The 17,821-nt window shown below is 43.1% G+C and overlaps 1 protein-coding gene across 1 annotated transcript in view; it reads right to left on the bottom strand.

The window, feature by feature from the left end:
• Nucleotides 1–17,821, bottom strand: part of SLC6A1 (solute carrier family 6 member 1) — a 219,190-nt gene that overhangs the window by 30,969 nt on the left and 170,400 nt on the right. The window contains exons 7-10 of the mRNA XM_029600770.1: nucleotides 10,042–10,176; nucleotides 9,823–9,926; nucleotides 1,450–1,574; nucleotides 546–658 (exon numbers count right to left, since the gene is read on the bottom strand). Coding sequence (XP_029456630.1) covers nucleotides 546–658; nucleotides 1,450–1,574; nucleotides 9,823–9,926; nucleotides 10,042–10,176 — 477 coding nt within the window. The remainder of the gene's footprint in view (nucleotides 1–545; nucleotides 659–1,449; nucleotides 1,575–9,822; nucleotides 9,927–10,041; nucleotides 10,177–17,821) is intronic.

Genomic DNA, 17,821 nt, shown 5'->3' with positions numbered 1-17,821 from the left:
CTAGGGATCATGCAGGCATATCTCATAGTGGTAGTGGTGGGATAGTATAGGAAAAGCAGCTAGGTGTGTGTGGCTCATCCCTCTTACTTCCTTCTTCCTGTGCTCCCCTGGCTGCTTGTCCCAGGTGGGTGCCCGTCTTACCCACCCACAGTGATGGACCTGGGCCTCAATACTATCTATAATGTTCTATTCAAGAGCTGTTAATACCAGTAAACAAAACTCTCCTACTTTAATGTTAATGCTTACATTACTATGAAATGTAAAAACATGGGCCTATACTCAAAACCTTTAACATGAGTAAACATCTTTATCATATAAAACCCATTTTTATTATTGCCATCTCCTCACTGTGGGTAAAAGTCTGTGTGCTGTTCACAGATGGTGACAGAATGGGGGAGACAAAGTACTTATGGAAACTGAATTTTAAAATCTCTGTGCATATTTTCTGCAGATGCAATATACATGGGTAATCTGTACCTGCAATAAGGTTGCAAGTGGGAATTTCAAAGGAAAACTCCACTGGGAATAGAATACTATTATATTACCTGGCTGTCAATTCCAAGCATAAGCAGCATAGAAAAGAACAATACTGCCCACAAAGGAGATATTGGCAACTGTGTCACTGCTTCAGGATAAGCTAAAAATGCAAGACCAGGCCCTTAAAAAAAACAGAAAAAGGTTAGGAAAAATTGCATTGGAATACATAAATATTACATTCATTAACTTGACAAAGATGCCAACACTTACTACAAACTAAGTCCCAGTCAATATCATATTGAAATAGCAAAATTACACCAATACACATAATGCTCTAAATGAGGGATGACCAGCTAGAATCCTTGAGGGCTACAAACAGGCCTGGTGTCAGTTTGTCTACCATTAATATTTGTGAGGTAAATTTGTATAGATTTGTTCTAATAGCCTGGTTGATTTGTATATTAAGATTATGATGAATACTAGACCAGTCTGTGGCCCTTGAGGATTGGATTTGGCCAAGTCTCGTGCAATTATTTTTTAGACCTATGATAGTGCAATTTCTTTAAAATGATCAAGAGCATTTTGCAGTATAAACTATACTATCCTACCCATAGATGAGACTTTGAATGCTAGGATGAGGATCTGAGTTCTGACTGGATGATACAGAACATTCTGTTTGCTTTAGTGTTTTATTCTCTCAGTGGTAAAATCCTTTGAAGTAAACAGAATAAGGGTAATTTTCAAAAGCATTGCTAATTGAAGTATATATTTCCAGATGAGGTAGTAATTGTAATTATGAATTTCAGGGTTAGGTAAATTTATCTTTATGGGCCTATTGCACATTCTGTGTTATTGGTCATTATTGCTGTATTTATCTATGCAATGAAATATACTAGTACCTAAATTATTTGGAAGGATGCTGCCTACATTAAATGCAAAGAATATCATTATATTGTTTAAAGACACAAGTACCTGAAGCGGCTACATCTTCAATAGGCCTCTTTGTGACATGAGCCATGAAGCCAACAATGGAGAAGATGACAAAACCAGCAAACATGCTTGTACAAGAATTTATACAGCACACTATGATAGAATCCCTGAGGCAAAAGAAAACATACAATGCATTTTTAAATGCTTCACAATCATCTGTAATCATCTGCATTGTCTGAAATTCTGTCTTTTCAGAAAAGTTACCAGAGCAATTTTGTTTGTAAGTGCATTAAAAAAAAAAAGCTATAGCTTTTGGTGTATAATATTTCAAACGTACACATAGCAAGTATTAATAATATCCTTCTGTTAAGTAAACATTTTATATGTAGGATGCTATGTTTGATATTATTGAAACTGCTCCCCTGCAATTTCCTGAAATCCTTGTGTCATTCATGACCTGATCAATGTCACAGCTGACCTAGCATGGAAAGGAAAAAGACTGCAATGTGTGTAGTGATGCTTACAATGTCATAGCCAGTATGAACCAATAATAACAGGTTAATTTGATTTTTGGCCCTCTTTCACAGGGCTGCGCCAAAACTTGCCAAAATTCCCTAGTGGTCCAGCGGGGGTTCCAGGAGTGATCTCCCCCTCTCTGGCCGTTGGCTGCCACTAATTAAAATGGCACCAATGGCCCTTTGCCCTTACCATGTGAAAGGGGCTATCGGTGCCATTGGTTGGCCCCTGTCACATGGAAGGAGCAATGGATGGCTCGCGCTATTTTTTAAGATGGCACCAGCTGACAGCCTGAGAGTTGGAGATTGCTCCCGGGACCCCCGCTGGACCACCAGGGAATTTTGGCAAGTTTTGGGGGGTCGGGAGGGTGGGGGGTGCAATTAATTAAATTTGAAGGGTTGGGGTGGGTTTGGGTTTTTTTTTACTACCCCCCATTGTAATTCAATTTGAATGGTTGGGGCAGGTTTCATGCTTTGTTTCGAGGGGGCAGACAAAATAAAATCTGCCCAAACTGCGGGAAAATGAAATTTTCCACGGCGGGCCGATAACGAAGCTGAACCGAAAGGTTTGGCCCAATCTCATCTTCAGGGGATTCTAGTAAGGTTGGAAAGGGGAGTCCAGAAGAATAATGAGGGGAAAAATCTGGTGGACAAGGCAGATTTGAATTATTTGAAATGGGATGGATTTGCAGGATAGGGTCAGGGCTTAATAGCGAGTTATTAACTTTTATTTTTTAACACATAAATGTCTAGATGAAGGTATGGGAGATGTGGCACTACAGACCACGAGGGGACTTTGACTGGGAACATGGCATGTAGGTAACTCTTACAGGGCCTTGTGGCCTCTTTTAAATGACAGCCCTGGGAGTATCCTCACATGTGTTAGCCTGACAATACTCCTGGGAAAAAGTTTGCTATATCTTTTGAGGTGTAACTAACATTCCTGGAGTAAAGCAGTATTCACATAATTTTCACACATTGAGCTACTGCTTTGCATTTCAATGAGCTACTTTGCATGCATCTGCATGTCATGCAGCTCATTAGCATATCTATGTTACACTGGGTTTAGGGGGCCAGGAAATAATTCTTGGAACTTGCAAATGCTGTATGTTATTTCCATTTTGAGGTAGTAATATATTTTACTGCATGGCAATGCTGTTTACTAACTGTATACGCATTATCAAGTGAATTTTCAAAGGAGTTATGCCATTTACCCATAGTTAAGTGCACTTAACAGAGGTAAAACCTATTGACAATTCAATGGCATACACTGAAGCAATTTCCAAAAGCCCACTTACTTGGATAAAGTGCATTTACATGTGTAAAACCCATTTTTCAGCATGTAATTGCCTATGAAAATCAGGCCCTATTGTAGCTTAGTAAATACTTTAGGCCTGTAAGGTTAAAATCAAACACACACACATACACATACATGCAATCACTCTCGTTCAAATGTAGGCAGCCTCAGTAACAGATATACCACTTGCTGCCTTGCTCATATACTCATGCATACAGCCTCCTACATAAGCATGTACCACTAGTTACAGACAAACATACTCACATAACCTCAGTCTCTATCTCTCTCATATATACATACATACATACACATGCAAACTTGCCTATGCATGAACACAAACACACAACATCAGTCATTTAGGCACACATAATCATAAACATGTATACTCAGAAAACAAGCACATACTCATTTATACACATATGCAGCTTTGATTTCTCACACATAGACATAATTCTGACCCTAGCTCTATAGTTTTAGGCAGGCAATATTGAAACTAAGGATGTGCATTCGTCTGAAACAAATGATAAAACACAACAAATGAATCCATATGGTCCCCTGATACAAACTGAGGGGTCCCATGCATGAAAAAAATAATCTTTGTTTCATTTTTTTTATGTTTTCCATTCAAGTCTAAGGCCCATTGAAGTCTATGTTTCTGCTCTAAGTACATAAATAGGTGCAGGTAATTCAGCAAATAACTCTTTCCTGTGTGACCTCACATCTGTCAGAGCCGAGACAGGACAAGTTGGCAAGGAAACCACATAGAAGACTAATCACAGTAAAGCATCTTTCTAACGAGCCTATAGCTGTTATCTGAATCAAGTGACTCTGATGTCCTCCCACTGTAATTTCTGAGGATGTGCAAGAAGCTCTGTATTTCCTCCCTAACAGATGGTAGAAAAGGATATGTGCTAAGAAAATCTCTCAGAGTTTTAAAAAAGCTAGAAACTTTTTATTTGGCATTTGTAAAGGGCTGTTTCTCTGTGCTACAGTCGTCTCACATACTTACTGGAGAAAAAAAAGCGGAAGGGCACTGCTACTGATTTTGATTTTTCTCTTTACTAGGGGAGGGTCAGAATGGGAGCCAGTGTGGAGATTACAGTTGCAGCTGCAGCAGTGCTAGTGATTTTCTTTTAATCTCTTTCTCTTTGGACAAAAGTGAGGTGAGCAGTGCACACTCAGAGACTGAAGAGAAGAATCTTACCAGGCTGCCAGTTTTTTTTTGTAATGTTAGTATTTAACAGTTTTTGGGGTTTTTTGTGAGTGGAGTCAGTCAGCACTAGTGCATACAGCACAACATACATACATTGTATATATGTCTGTGTGTGTATGTGTGAGACAGTTCTCCATACAGTAAGTGGTATTGTGAGTGGTGGTCTACAGTATCATTTGTAATATCCAATCTCACAGTAGGCAGTGCACTTCAACAATTCCATCATGTCAGGGAGAGAATGTTGGCAGGGTTGGTAGCTTTGGCAGGGACAGAGGAGGTGGTGTAGATCTAGCTCAGTCTATGTCTAGTAGCAGTGATAATAAAAGGTACCAGTTCTGCTCCAAAATTAAAGAGAGATTTTTTGAGCTCTAGAGTGACCGAAGACATTGAAATTTGGAGTGTGTGTGCCACCACTGCCCTTTCCTCTGCCTCTTGTTTTGGAGCAGAGGGAAAAGACAGACACTTGATACCACATTGACCTTCTTGTACAGCCCGGGGGGGGGGGGGGGGGGGGGGGCAGAGACGGATTTATAATTTTGCCACTCCTTGGCACTTTTGCCTCCCCCTGTAAGGGTCTGTTACAGGGTAGCTCTGAGATTTACCAGAGCTGGAAGGCAGCATGTTTTAAACAGCCTGCTGCCCCTAAATGTTTGCTGCCCTAGGCACAGGTATTAGAGATGTGAATTGGAACCGGAATCGGTTCCGATTCTGGTTCCGATTCACATGTGGGTTTTTTTCCATCGGGCCCGATCGCGGTTTTGTTTATGGGCTGCGCACAAGCCGATAAACAAAAAACCCACCCGACCCTTTAAAACTAATCCCTTTGCTACCCCCACCCTCCCGACCCCCCCAAAAACATTTTACAGGTACCTGGTGGTCCTGTGGGGGTCCCGGGAGCGATCTCCCGCTCTCGGGCCGTCGGCTGCCACTAATAAAAATGGCGCCGATGGCCTTTGCCCTTACCATGTGACAGGGTATCCGTGCCATTGGCCGGCCTCTGTCACATGGCGGGAGCACTGGATGGCCAGTGCCATCTTTAAAAATGGCGCGGGCCATCCAGTGCTCCTACCATGTGACAGGGGCCGGCCAATGACACGGATACCCTGTCACATGGTAAGGGCAAAGGCCATCGGCGCCATTTATATTAGTGGCAGCCGACGGCTCGAGAGTGGGAGATTGCGCCCGGGCTCCCCACTGGACCACCAGGTACCTGTAAAATGTTTTTGGGGGGGTCGGGAGGGTGAGGGAAGCAAAGGGATTCGTTTTAAAGGGTTGGGGTGGGTTTAGGGGTTATTTTTGTGTGCCGTTTTTCCTGCCCTCCCCCAAAATGATAAGAGAACCCCCACGATCAATGTGGGGTTTTCCTATTGTTTTGGGGGAGCCCCTGATTTCTGACGATTTTGAAAATATTGATGATATTTTCAATCGTCCGAAGCCCGATTCACATCTCTAACAGGTACAATGGGTGCCTACTGACAAATCCAGGGCTGTCTGCCTCTATTGTTGGTGCCCTTTGCACCACTTTTGAAGCCTTGCAGTGATCTGGCCAGGCTTGCTACTGTTTTGCTCCTCTGATAGTACCTTGGAGAACTCCTGTCATTGCTAGTACTGGTTTGCCTTAATGCGGGCTCTTGGGCTCTTTATGCCATTTTCTGGTGCCAAATTGACATAGTCTTGATGCACTGACATGCCTTCACCCTTCTGATGATGTCTAACCACCAGTTTCATTAGAAATGGTTAGAAGAATCCCAATTTGGGAGCCCAAAATAATCTGCATTGCTTCCCCTATTGACTATAATAGCACAACAAATGAACAAATAAAACAAACAAAAAACATTTTTTGGTTTGAAACTAATGAAATGAATGGAGGTGCCCTACAAAATAAATTAATGGACTGAAACAAAAATTTTGCCTCTGCACATCCCTGTTGGGAACCTTCCTCCTTTTTAACCCTTTCTTTCCTTTCTTTGCCCCATTTGCTCCTTCTTTTTGTTGCCCATTACGTTTACTCCTCTCTGCTCCTTTCCCTCAACCGCATCACTGTTTCCCTCCCTCCCTTGTTCTCGTATCCTCCTCTGATGTTGCTGGGTGTCCTTCTCTAGGGCTATTCAGGCTGCTGACACCTTTGCAGTATCTCTTCCTTTTGATCCACACAAGGTACCAGTCCTGCTTTCTCTTCTGGATCAAATGTTGCTGCTACCAGGTCTGCTTCTCTTATAATAGCAGTTGCCTGGTCTTTGTGTTTTCAGCCTCGTGGATCATCATTAATGCAGCTTCTAGGTTCCTCTTCTCAGCCTGTGTAGGCTTCTTGAGGTCAATATTCAAAGCACGCTCAGTGCTATTTAGCCGGATAAGTGTAACTTATGCCCTTAAGCAGAGGCCGCTGAATATGCGTCTATGCTCAGTGGCCACTGCTTAGCTGCATAAGTCACTTATAAAGCTAAAATGATAGCTGCATAACTTGTAGGCCTACAGTGGGTGGATCGGAGTGGAGCGAGTTAGTCACACAAGTTATTCGGCTAACTACCGATACTGTCTTAAACGGTCAGCTTTGAATATTTACTGCCTTATTTTCTTATCTGTGCAAACTGTTGATGCCACCACCACTGCCTTGTCTTCTGTTCTTGGCCTGTGCAGGCCATTGCTGCTATTGAGTTTTCTATTCTCAGTGTTTGTGCTGTTTGAGGGTGCAGGTGCATTTATAAATCCCCCACACACTCTGCTATCACACTGATACTGTAAATGCTATATGCACCCTGCTTTCCTCTCTTAATAATTATGAGCCTGATATTCTAGATCTCTTGCACTGGCTCTTTACATTTTTCTCAGGTTGAGCTCCTAAATTTAAGGCTCTCAAAAGTATGCTAAAATATCTAATTTTTGTTTATTACAAGCATCATTTATTTTCTCTTAATCCATACTTCAAACATTTTCCACCGTTATACTCAATCACAACTAAATGAGTGGCTGTATATCTCTGTTAGGGGTATGCAGCTTCAAAAATTATTTTTTTTGTGGGCGGGGGGGGGGGGGGGGTGTTACCTTGGGTATCATTTTGATTAATGGTTATTTCATATCTGTTTCTTTGCAAAAACAAAATCCCCAAAACATAATAATAAAACAAAACAATCCTCCTCAGTACTCCTTTGCCCTCTCACCTTCCTGATAAAAAGTCCTGGGGCCAGGAATCACTCTGCCCCACTTACTAGAGATGAGCTTCGTTTTTTTCTACCGGGTCGTTTTTTGAGTCGGACGCTTCGGGGTAAAGTTCGTTTTTCCTTGTTTAGTTTTTTGGAAAAACGAACAAAAAACTAAATGGGGAAAAATGAAACCAGCCCAAAAAACAACACGGGAAAACGAAACTCAAAAAAACCCACCCCAAGCATTAAAAGTTACTATAACACATTAAATACAACCCCCCCCCCCCCCATCCACCCCGATCCCTCCCCAAGACTTACTAACATCCCTGGTGGTCCCGCGGACCAATGGCACCGGTAGCCCCTGTGACATTGTAGGTCAAAGGCTATCGGCACCATTTTGATGCGAGGCAGGCCGGAAAGCCCGATGGCACAGAGGGAGAAATCCCTTGCTGGACCACCAGGGATGTTAGTAAGTCTTGGGGAGGGATCGGGCTGGTGGGGGGGGGGGGATTGTATTGCAGTAAATTGTAATGCTTGGGGTGGTTTTTTATTTAAAAAAATAAAATGTGCCCCTCCCCCCATACAAACCTGATGATAAAGGAAGCACATCTCTACCACTTACCCCATCCACGAGGTCCAGAGGAGCAGGTGGGATGCCCCATCACCTCCTGCCCCATGATCATCCAGATCAGCTGGAAATGGTACCAGCCCTGAGACTGGTGCCATATTGTGATGTCAAAATGGTGCCTTGTATACAAATATATGGCCCCCACAAGAAAATGGCACCGGCTGACCACATGTCACAATATGATACCAGTCTCAGGGCTGATTGATACCATTTCCTGCTGATCCGCACAACCCAGAGGGAAGGGAGTGAGTCTGAATCCCTATAAACTGAGTTAAGTGGGGACCGGGGTGAATCCCGGCTGCCAATATCTTTTGGGTGGGGATGGAATTCAGGTCCTGGTCGCTGGGTTGGCCCCATTCATTGGGCCTGGGGTCAGCCCAGGGTTGCCTTCATTCTTCCCCAATGGTTTTTTTTTTTTTTTTTCAAAACAAAAAGGAAGAAAACCAATGTAATTTAATTTGTTTTTCTTGTTTCATTTTGAAAACTTTGTGAAATAACATAGGAAATGTCACAAACATTTCTTATTTTGTTCAAACAAATGCACATCCGTAATATTTATAGATACTTAAAATACAGTATTTACAGGTCATGAATGCAAAAGATCAAGTGTCTAACACTTTGAAAATTCACTTTCTCAGATGTCTATATTTTTCTTCTAAATATTTAGCACCCTCTGAAATTTCAACCTACATTTACAAATAGATTTTATAAAGTTGTGCGCGGGCGTCCAGCTGCACGCATGTTATAAAATTGGGTGTTACCGCATGCAAGGGGGTGCACAATTGTGCCCCCTGCATGCGCTGACGCCCGCGACCTGCCCCAGTTCCCAACCCCCTACCCTAACCTCCCTTCTCCTTCCCCTAACCAACCCGCCCCATCCCTGTACTAATCCCCCCCCCCTAAAAATTATTTTACCTGCTAAGCCTGCATCCGGCCGGCATGCGATCTTCCGACACAGCGGCCGGAGGTCTGTGCCGGAGGTCTCTGGCCCCACCCTTCCCCCTGGACCGCCCAGCCCCCTCTCCGCCCCTTTTCCCGGGGCTTTATGCGCATCACCAGGCCTTTGTAAAATAGGCCCGGCGCTCATAACCCACCTACATGCGTAAATCCTATGGATTTACACGCGTAGGGCTTTTAAAATCTACACCAAAGGCTAAGTATTTGACTATATCACCTGGGGTAAAAACTGTTCCCAACTGAGCAGCAAAATATAGACACATTATTCACTAGATGGCTATGTTTGCTGCTCAAATAATGGGTATTTCAGGAGGCATGGTATGTGGAGGAGGCGTGGTGGAAATAAATATGTATATTACATTTTCAAATATACCCACATATTTCATAGCATATAATCCATCCACAGATATAGAAGGGGCAAAATGTGTGCATTTTTGCACATTTTCAAAAAGAAACTACACAGGAAAACGTATCTAGGTACAAAAAGTATCAGTATGTCTTGCTGTTAGGCTGTTTACTAAAAACTGCATCAAACTTTAAACACATAGCTTTGGCTTTAGTCGTGCAGTTATATAGCTTTGAAAATTTAGTGCTAAATGCCCAGTGTGCAGAGATATGGCTATAAAATATAGGTAAACCAATCCTGTATGTATTAGTTTACTTACCTGTAAACATTGTTGTGGAATGGATTGTAACTTCCAAGAGCAATCAGTGAGCCAAGACCCAAACCATAAGAGAAAAAGATCTGAGTGGCAGCATCCAGCCATACCTAAAGGCATTGAGTCAAAAGAAAATTTAAGGCTATATAAGATCTTGGACAACCATTTTAGTTTCAAAATGTGCATCTGACTGGCAAATAAATTTGATAGCCATTGAAGACTCACCTCAGAATCTGAAAGTTTATTGAATTTAGGAGTTATGTAGAATAAAATGCCTTCTCTTGCTCCAGGTAAAGTTACTCCACGGAAAAATAAAATGACCAACATGATGTAGGGGTAAGTAGCAGAGAAATATACTACCTAATAAAGAAAACAAAATAGGAAAAAAATTACTCTCTTAATGTGCTAAGTTATTATCCTTCAAGAGGTAAATATTTAAAGCCTAAACGGCTAAGCAACTTAACTGATTATAACTTAACCGGCTAAGTTATGTGGATATTCACTGGCACGGCTATGCTGCTGAATATGTTTAGAAATCACTACTTAGCCAGATAAGTTGTATCTGTCTAAGTTTAGACTTGCTATTGAGCAGGTCTATCTTAGAAGGACAATTTATCTGGCTAAATCTAAATAACTATAGTAGACACCAATATTTTAAAAAAGTAATCCTTCCTTGATCAATGAAACAAAAAACGAAACAAAAAGTTTATACTAAAGAATGTTGATAGCAAAATCTGAATACTTCAATAATCCACTTTCATTTGATTTTTCAGATCCCAGTTACCATATCTGTTTTTTCACTCCTCGGACCTTCATAACACCCCGCAGATAGAGAGCACTATTACTCAATATTTTTACCGCTTCGGGGTCATCTTTAATCATCGGTCCAAAAGTCCATAGTCTTTCTAAATTTTTCCAATTTTATAAGGGCTGTAAGCACACTCATGATGGGAAAATGTCCTTAGCTTTATGGTTGACCATTTAAATTATGTTCTTAAAAGTAGTTCACTATTTTTAGATGGAGAATCACCAGCCTTAACCCCAAGTTGGTCTGAATTGATTGCCCTTTAAAAACTCATGATTCACACTGAACTGCTTAGTGCCACCTTAGTGGAGTACCTTAAACATCAGCTTATCCCTAGAGGGCTACGATTGGTTAAAGAATCCAAAATTTACATGGAATACCCTGATTTTTTTGAGACGTGGTCCTTTATTTTGAACAAGTGTTCGATGGATCTTATGCTATTAATAGTAGATCAGGTACGCAAAATTGAAGCAGATCTTCACATACAGACACAGACCATGGGCCTCATTTTCTAAAGTATCGCAGGCCTGCGATACTTTAGAAGATGAGGGGCGGGGGGCCAAAACGGGGGGAGGGCCTGCGCTAGCTGGCAGCGATCGCACCGTCGCGGTGTGATCGCTGCCAATTTCGCACCCAATAGCGCCACCATAGGAGGTGTAGCTATTGGGAGCGAAAGCTGCCGCAAAAAGGCACTTACCTTTGCGCTGTCCACGGCGTCAGTGCAGAGTCGGCCCTGGTGACGCCCCGACTCCTCCTCTTCCGGGGCCGACTCCGCCCCGACTCCGCCCCCATCCTGGTATCACAGGTGATAAGGGACTTTTCGCGTGCGAAAGGTCCCTTATTGCATGCAAGCGGCGTGGAAAATGAGGCCCCATGTTAGAGACTTTGAAAATAGATGTGGCCTAGGATGCATTTGATACTAGTCTCCAAGAGTTTAAAAAGAATATGGAGAAGTTTAAATCAGAGGTTAAAATCTCTAAGGTAAATAAATTTAAGAGGGATGAAGTTGATTATAAAAAGGGTCCTATCTGCTTTTGGTTGAATCAAGATCCATCAAGCAAAATACCCAAGCATGTTATGTTCAGTTTTTCTTCTGATAGTTTCTCCGGCAGTGATGAAGAACCTATATCGGGGGATTACCAGCGACCGCTAACATACAGGGGTCAACATACTCGAGGCAAGCGGTGACCAACTCGGAATTACCAATCAGGAGAGTGGAGCAGATCAAGGACCTGATCCCAGTTCTTGTCGAATAAATTCCCATTGAACCAATTTCCTCATTAATACCCCTTGAACTGCCCTCAGTTGTAATTAACATCTCTGGGTGTAGAATAATTGAAGCTGAGGAATAAGTCCTAAATAAAGGATTGAATTATGTTCCCACACAGACACACAATTCATTTCAATTTCGTTGTGAATTTTTTAAATTCATACGTCAGCTTCAACAGAAGATTTTTTTGTCTGAATGTCCACCGATATCAACAGATGCATCCCTGGTAAAGTTGAAATCAAATTGAAGTCCACTGCCCCCGGGATATGATGCTATTAATACATTCCAAGAATTAGTTCTACGTGATGTGCAAAGGACTGAAAAATCAAAGAATCATGTATTCTTCAGTATGTCACACATGGAGTCCCTGGCGCTTAATCGATTAGGGGTAGATTTTCAGAGCCCTGCTCGCCTAAATCCGCCCAAAACCGGGCGGATTTACGCGAGCAGGGCCCTGCGCGCCGGTGAGCCTATTTTACATAGGCTCACCGGCGCGCGCACCACCCCGGGACTCGCGTAAGTCCCGGGGTTTCGGAGTGGGCGTGTCGGGAGGCGTGTCGGGGGGCGGGGCCGGATTGCGCGGCGTTTCGGGGGCGTGCCGGCAGCGTTTTGGGGGCGGGTACGGGGGCGTGGCTACGCCCCGGGGCGGTCCGGGGGCGTGGCCTCGCCCTCCGTACCCGCCCCCAGGTCGCGGCCCGGCGCGCAGGGGTCCCGCTCGCGCGCGGGGATTTACGCCTCCCTCTGGGAGGCGTAAATCCCCCGACAAAGGTAGGATCGGGGTTTAGACAGGGCCGGGCGGGTGGGTTAGGTAGGGGAAGGGAGGGGAAGGTGAGGGGAGGGCAAAGGAAAGTTCCCTTCTAGGCCGCTCCGATTTCGGAGCGGCCTAGGAGGGAACGGGGGTAGGCTGCGCGGCTCGGCGCGCGCAGGCTATACGAAATCGATAGCCTTGCGCGCGCCGATCCAGGATTTTAGCCGATACGCGCGACTATGCGCGTATCTACTAAAATCCAGCGTACTTTTGTTTGCGCCTGGAGCGCAAACAAAAGTAGGCTGTTCGCGCTCGTTTGAAAATCTACCCCTTAAAGAATAGGACTGATATTATCTTCAAGCCCGCCGACAAGGGGGGGTTATGAGTAGCCAACAATATCAACAAGAAGTGCATCGCCAGGTATCAAACACCAGTTTCTATAAGGAACTTACTAAGGATCCCACATGGGAGATTATATCTGAAGTGTCGGAACTGGTTGGGAAAGGTTATGAACAAGGATATCTAACAAACGCAGAGAAAGAATTTTTGATTAGAAAGCATCCCAGGATACCAGTCTTATACACTGCTCCAAAAATTCACAAAACCTTTCACAACCCTCCGGGCAGACCAATTATGTCGGCCAATGATCCAGTACTGGAACCCATATCCATCTTTCTGGAAAAAGTTCTACAACCATTTGTATCATTTGTTCCATCATATGTGAAGGATAGTTCCAGCATGCTACAATTTCTTGATACATTAGTTGTACCTATGGCAGTCTATTAGTGATGATGGACATTGAATCATTGTACACTGTGATACTTCAAGATGAAGTGGTTTCTGTGATTTTTGATGTTTGGAAGCTCGTTCCCCTCCGCAATGGATACCTTCTCAGTATGTGGTTGAGCTATTACAATTGGCTTTGAGCAGAAATTACTTCATGTTTGAGGAAACATTATTTCTTCAGATTCGCGGCACAGCAATGGGTGCTGTGATGGACCCTGATGCAGCAAACATTTTTGTGACAGTATTTGAGTCATCCCATATTCAAAATTGTCTATGGAACCAGCACTTAATGTGCTGGAAAAGGTATATCGATGACATTTTTATAATATGGGACGGTCCCGAATCAGCACTGGTGGAATTTCATTCTTGGCTCAATTCATTAGTCACATGCCTGAAATCTACATTTAACTTTCACAGTCAACAGATAGCATATCTAGATATTTTAACTACCAAGCAAGGTACAAGATTCAACACTAGCATATACCATAAGAAAAATGAAAGAAATAATCTACGTTATGACAGTTTTCATCTGGTTAACTTTAAGAAGTTCCTACGACTTCAACGTTTATGTACAGAACAAGCAGACTTTAAGATCTAGGCTAAACAGATGTCTGAGTGGTTTTTGCAAAGGGGTACCCTGTGTCCTGTTTAAAGGCAGCATATTGCCGTGCACTCTATGCTAACAGAGATTATTTATTTTTAAAAGAGCATCAGATGGGGAATCAAACCAGCAGACCCTGGTACTGAGGCACACATTGACATCCACCCATATCAGTCAGGCTATTCATAAGCATTGGAAGAGTCTTCAGGAAATACATCCTTTGTTTAAGGACCAGATACAGATTGCTTATAGTAGGGGATCCAACATCAAAGATCATGTTGTGCATGCAAGTTAAAATAAGCTTCCTATATCACTTCATTCAACCAAACAATGAGTTGGATGTGATTTTTGTTCATTGAGATCTCCAGTGATAATAATCAAGTTATCCACTGGCCAACATGTCACATTACCCAGTGACATTTTGTGTCAATCCAGTTTTGCTGTGTACGCAATGTTTTGTCCGTGCAAATTGATTTATGTGGGGATGACAAAGCGGCTGATTAGGACTAGATTGATTGAGCATAGAAGCTGTTTGAAAACAGGAAAGATGGAGGCTCCCGTAGTCGCCCATTTTAATGAATTCCATCATAGTTTTGAAGATATACAATGGACAGTTTTGGAACTCATACCATCTCACTGGCGTGGAGGGAACCGTGTTAGGCAATTGAGACACCATTCCAGCTGCAATCAGTTTCTCCGAATGGGTTAAATCGAGAGATTGAATGGACTCTTCATGTGAATGAGTATAATCAATGCTATGATTAGAGATGACTGGGAGGGTTTCAGCTTATCCAATTACCTGCTAAGACACAAGCATGCATATAAAATGCTAATAGAGGTGATCTGGGGATGCAAATATGCCGGGCTGTGTAATAGTAAGAGATGATCGTGTGAGGGTAAGCGTCCAACACAAAAGTGATGGTATGCTGTTCCAGAAATGTATGGTGTAGATACGAATATTTTTCTTCCAGGAGAGCAACAAAGGAGTTAAAAAATAATCCCTAGCGCCAAGTTGAATACCGGAGGGTTCCTGAAGAAAGAGCCATGTTTAGCAAAATCCGAGGAAGACAACTCACTCTGAGGTCTGAACAGCGCTGACACATGTTAGAAGAAAGGTCAGGCTGAGAAGCCCTAATGTTACAGGCAACACAAAGAGAAAGGCGCTTAGGCTTTTTGTTTACTGTCACCATTGAGGTGGTAAACGTGTATCTGAATGACCTGGCTCAAACATTTATGCTCACAAAAATTAAGCGCCTGAGAGGTAAGTGCAGCAATGCACAATCTGTGCACCAAGGAAAATGTTTGACACAGTGCAAAACTTGTGCACACAAAAGGCACGCCCAAAACTGAGTTCACAATGTGTGCTCAGACCCAAGGCACTGTGCACACCAACAGCCTGTAGAGGGCAGCACAATATGCACAGAAGCACGAGAAAACGCCGTCAAGGCCTAACACATGGCAAGCAAGCACAAAGCCTTACTGCGGGCCTAGCACACCGGGGCTGCTCAACCTGTGAGGCTGCCTAGTTCACCAACCCCAGTGGGAGTGGGAACGAACATCAGGATGGTGTGCCGAGCACAGAGACTGGAGGAAATCCTAAAATCCCCTCTAACTATCTCTGTATCTAAAAGTAAAACGTTCACCTTTTTTTTAAAACCTTACCTGAGCTCAGCGCTAAAGGCTGAGTACAGAGATCATCTCCAGCGAGGGGGGTGATGGCATCTGCTGTTGCCATCGTGCTCAGCCTCCTGCACCCTCTGCCTTCCAGTTGGACGAGCAGCTAAGTCCATGCCGGGAAACCCAGCTACCGGACCAAGGCACACGTCTGAAGGATCACTGAAATCACCTCAGGAATTCTCAGCTGGGGGAGGGACCTTTTGGTATTACTGCAGGACAGCGGAGCTTTCTTTTCCTTAAGTCAAATTTCTAATTTCTCCTTCCAAAAAACTCAAAGCAATCCCCAAAGGAGATGCATGTCCTCCATTTCCTGGAGATGGAGAATATTGGCAGGCTGGGGTCTCTGCAGGAACATATATACTGAGACATCAACTTGCTCCATCTCCATCTGCTGGCAGGGGAGTAAAATCCAATGGTCCTATCTGTCTACATGCTAGGAAAGCATACTATTGAAAAGTATTCTCTATTAGGGATGTGAATCGTTTATCTGACGATTGAAAATATCGTCCAATATCGTCAGATATCGGGGGGTCCCCGATAGCGATAGGAAACCCCACGATTAATTTAGTGGGATTTCTTATCATTATGGGGGGGGGGGGGCGGGAAGAAAGGACACAACCTAAAAACACAACCTGACCCTTTAAAATTAGTCCGTTAGTATCCCCCCACCCTCCGGACCCCCCCCCCCAAAATTTTTTTTTTAAATACCTGGTGGTCCAGCGAGGGTCCCGGGAGCATTCTCCTGTGCTCGGGCTGTCGGCTGCCACTAATCAAAATGGCGCCGATGGCCCTTTGCTCTTACCATGTGACAGAGGCTATCGGTGCCATTGGTCGGCCCCTGTCACATGGTAGGTGCATTGGATGGCCCGCGCCATTTTTAAAGATGGCGCCGGCCATCCATTGCTCCTACCATGTGACAGGGACCGGCCAATGGCACGGATACCCTGTCACATGCTAAGGGCAAAGGGCCATCGGCGCCATTTTGTTTACTGGCAGCCGACGGCCTGAGCGTGGGAAAATGCTCCAGGGACTCCCGCTGGACCACCAGGTATTTAAAATTTTTTGGAGGGGGGTCTGGAGGGTGGGGGGCTACTAACAAACTCATTTTAAAGAGTCGGCTGTATTTTTTGGTTATCGGCTCAGGCGCAGCTGATAAAAAAATCCTGATCGGACTGCAAGATAAAAATTTCACGATGTGAATCCGAACCGGAATCCGAACCGATACCGGTTCCGATTCACATCTCTACTTGTTATATAGCATGATATTTAATCACTATAAACCTTTGGTGGGGATTGGGAAAATTTCAATATGGACAAGTTTTACATCAATCTAGACTTCTTAAGGAGCAATGAGGACTAGTGTATTGATTACTAAACTGGCAGCTATTCCAGATGCGGCAAAATAATCCAGCAAAAATTTGGATTCATACTATAGACTGCTTGAATCTGGAACAGGTCAACTCTGTAGAACTCACTTCCTGAAGAATTAAGAATGCAAAGAGTCTTTAAGGTGTTCAGGAAAGAACTGAAAACATAGCTGTTCAAAGCTGCATTCAATACTTGAAGTTTTAACACTTGTTTTTATTTTTTAGAAATGTATTATACATGGTTTTATTGATTTTTTTTATATATAATATCAAATAGGGATGTATTTGGAGGCAGTGGGCTATAAGACTTTTAAATAAATAAACATAAATATCCTGGTCCATGCATACTCGTTTCCTATGCATGGGCCTAGTTGCACCTCTAGTTTTGTTCCCAGCTTCTCTTAACTAATTGACTAGGTGAAACAACACTTGTTTTTTTTTAATGTAATCATGTATATTGATTTCTAATCAAGTTTTCTGTCTTTACATTTTGTTACAATGATACTAACACATAATTTTGCCTTAATTCCTAAATGAGTTTGGAAAATCTTAGTCAAATCTTAGTCAAAATCTTCAAAATTATCTTTACCCAGCCCTAGACCCTATCCACCTTCTTCCTAGCATTTCTCTGCTTTCAAATCAAAGTGTGCTGTCCTTATAAATGGAAGCAAACCAAAGAGATCAATAGTAGAAACTGAGGAATCTATTGCCAGAGTACAGCATTTTGAAACTAGGGATCTCTATGGTAGTT

This window comes from Rhinatrema bivittatum, chromosome 4 (genome assembly GCF_901001135.1).
Source record: "Rhinatrema bivittatum chromosome 4, aRhiBiv1.1, whole genome shotgun sequence".
Classification (NCBI taxonomy): Eukaryota; Metazoa; Chordata; class Amphibia; order Gymnophiona; family Rhinatrematidae; genus Rhinatrema; species Rhinatrema bivittatum.
Note: the sequence above shows the minus strand (reverse complement) of the source record. Positions and strands in the feature narration are given on the sequence as shown.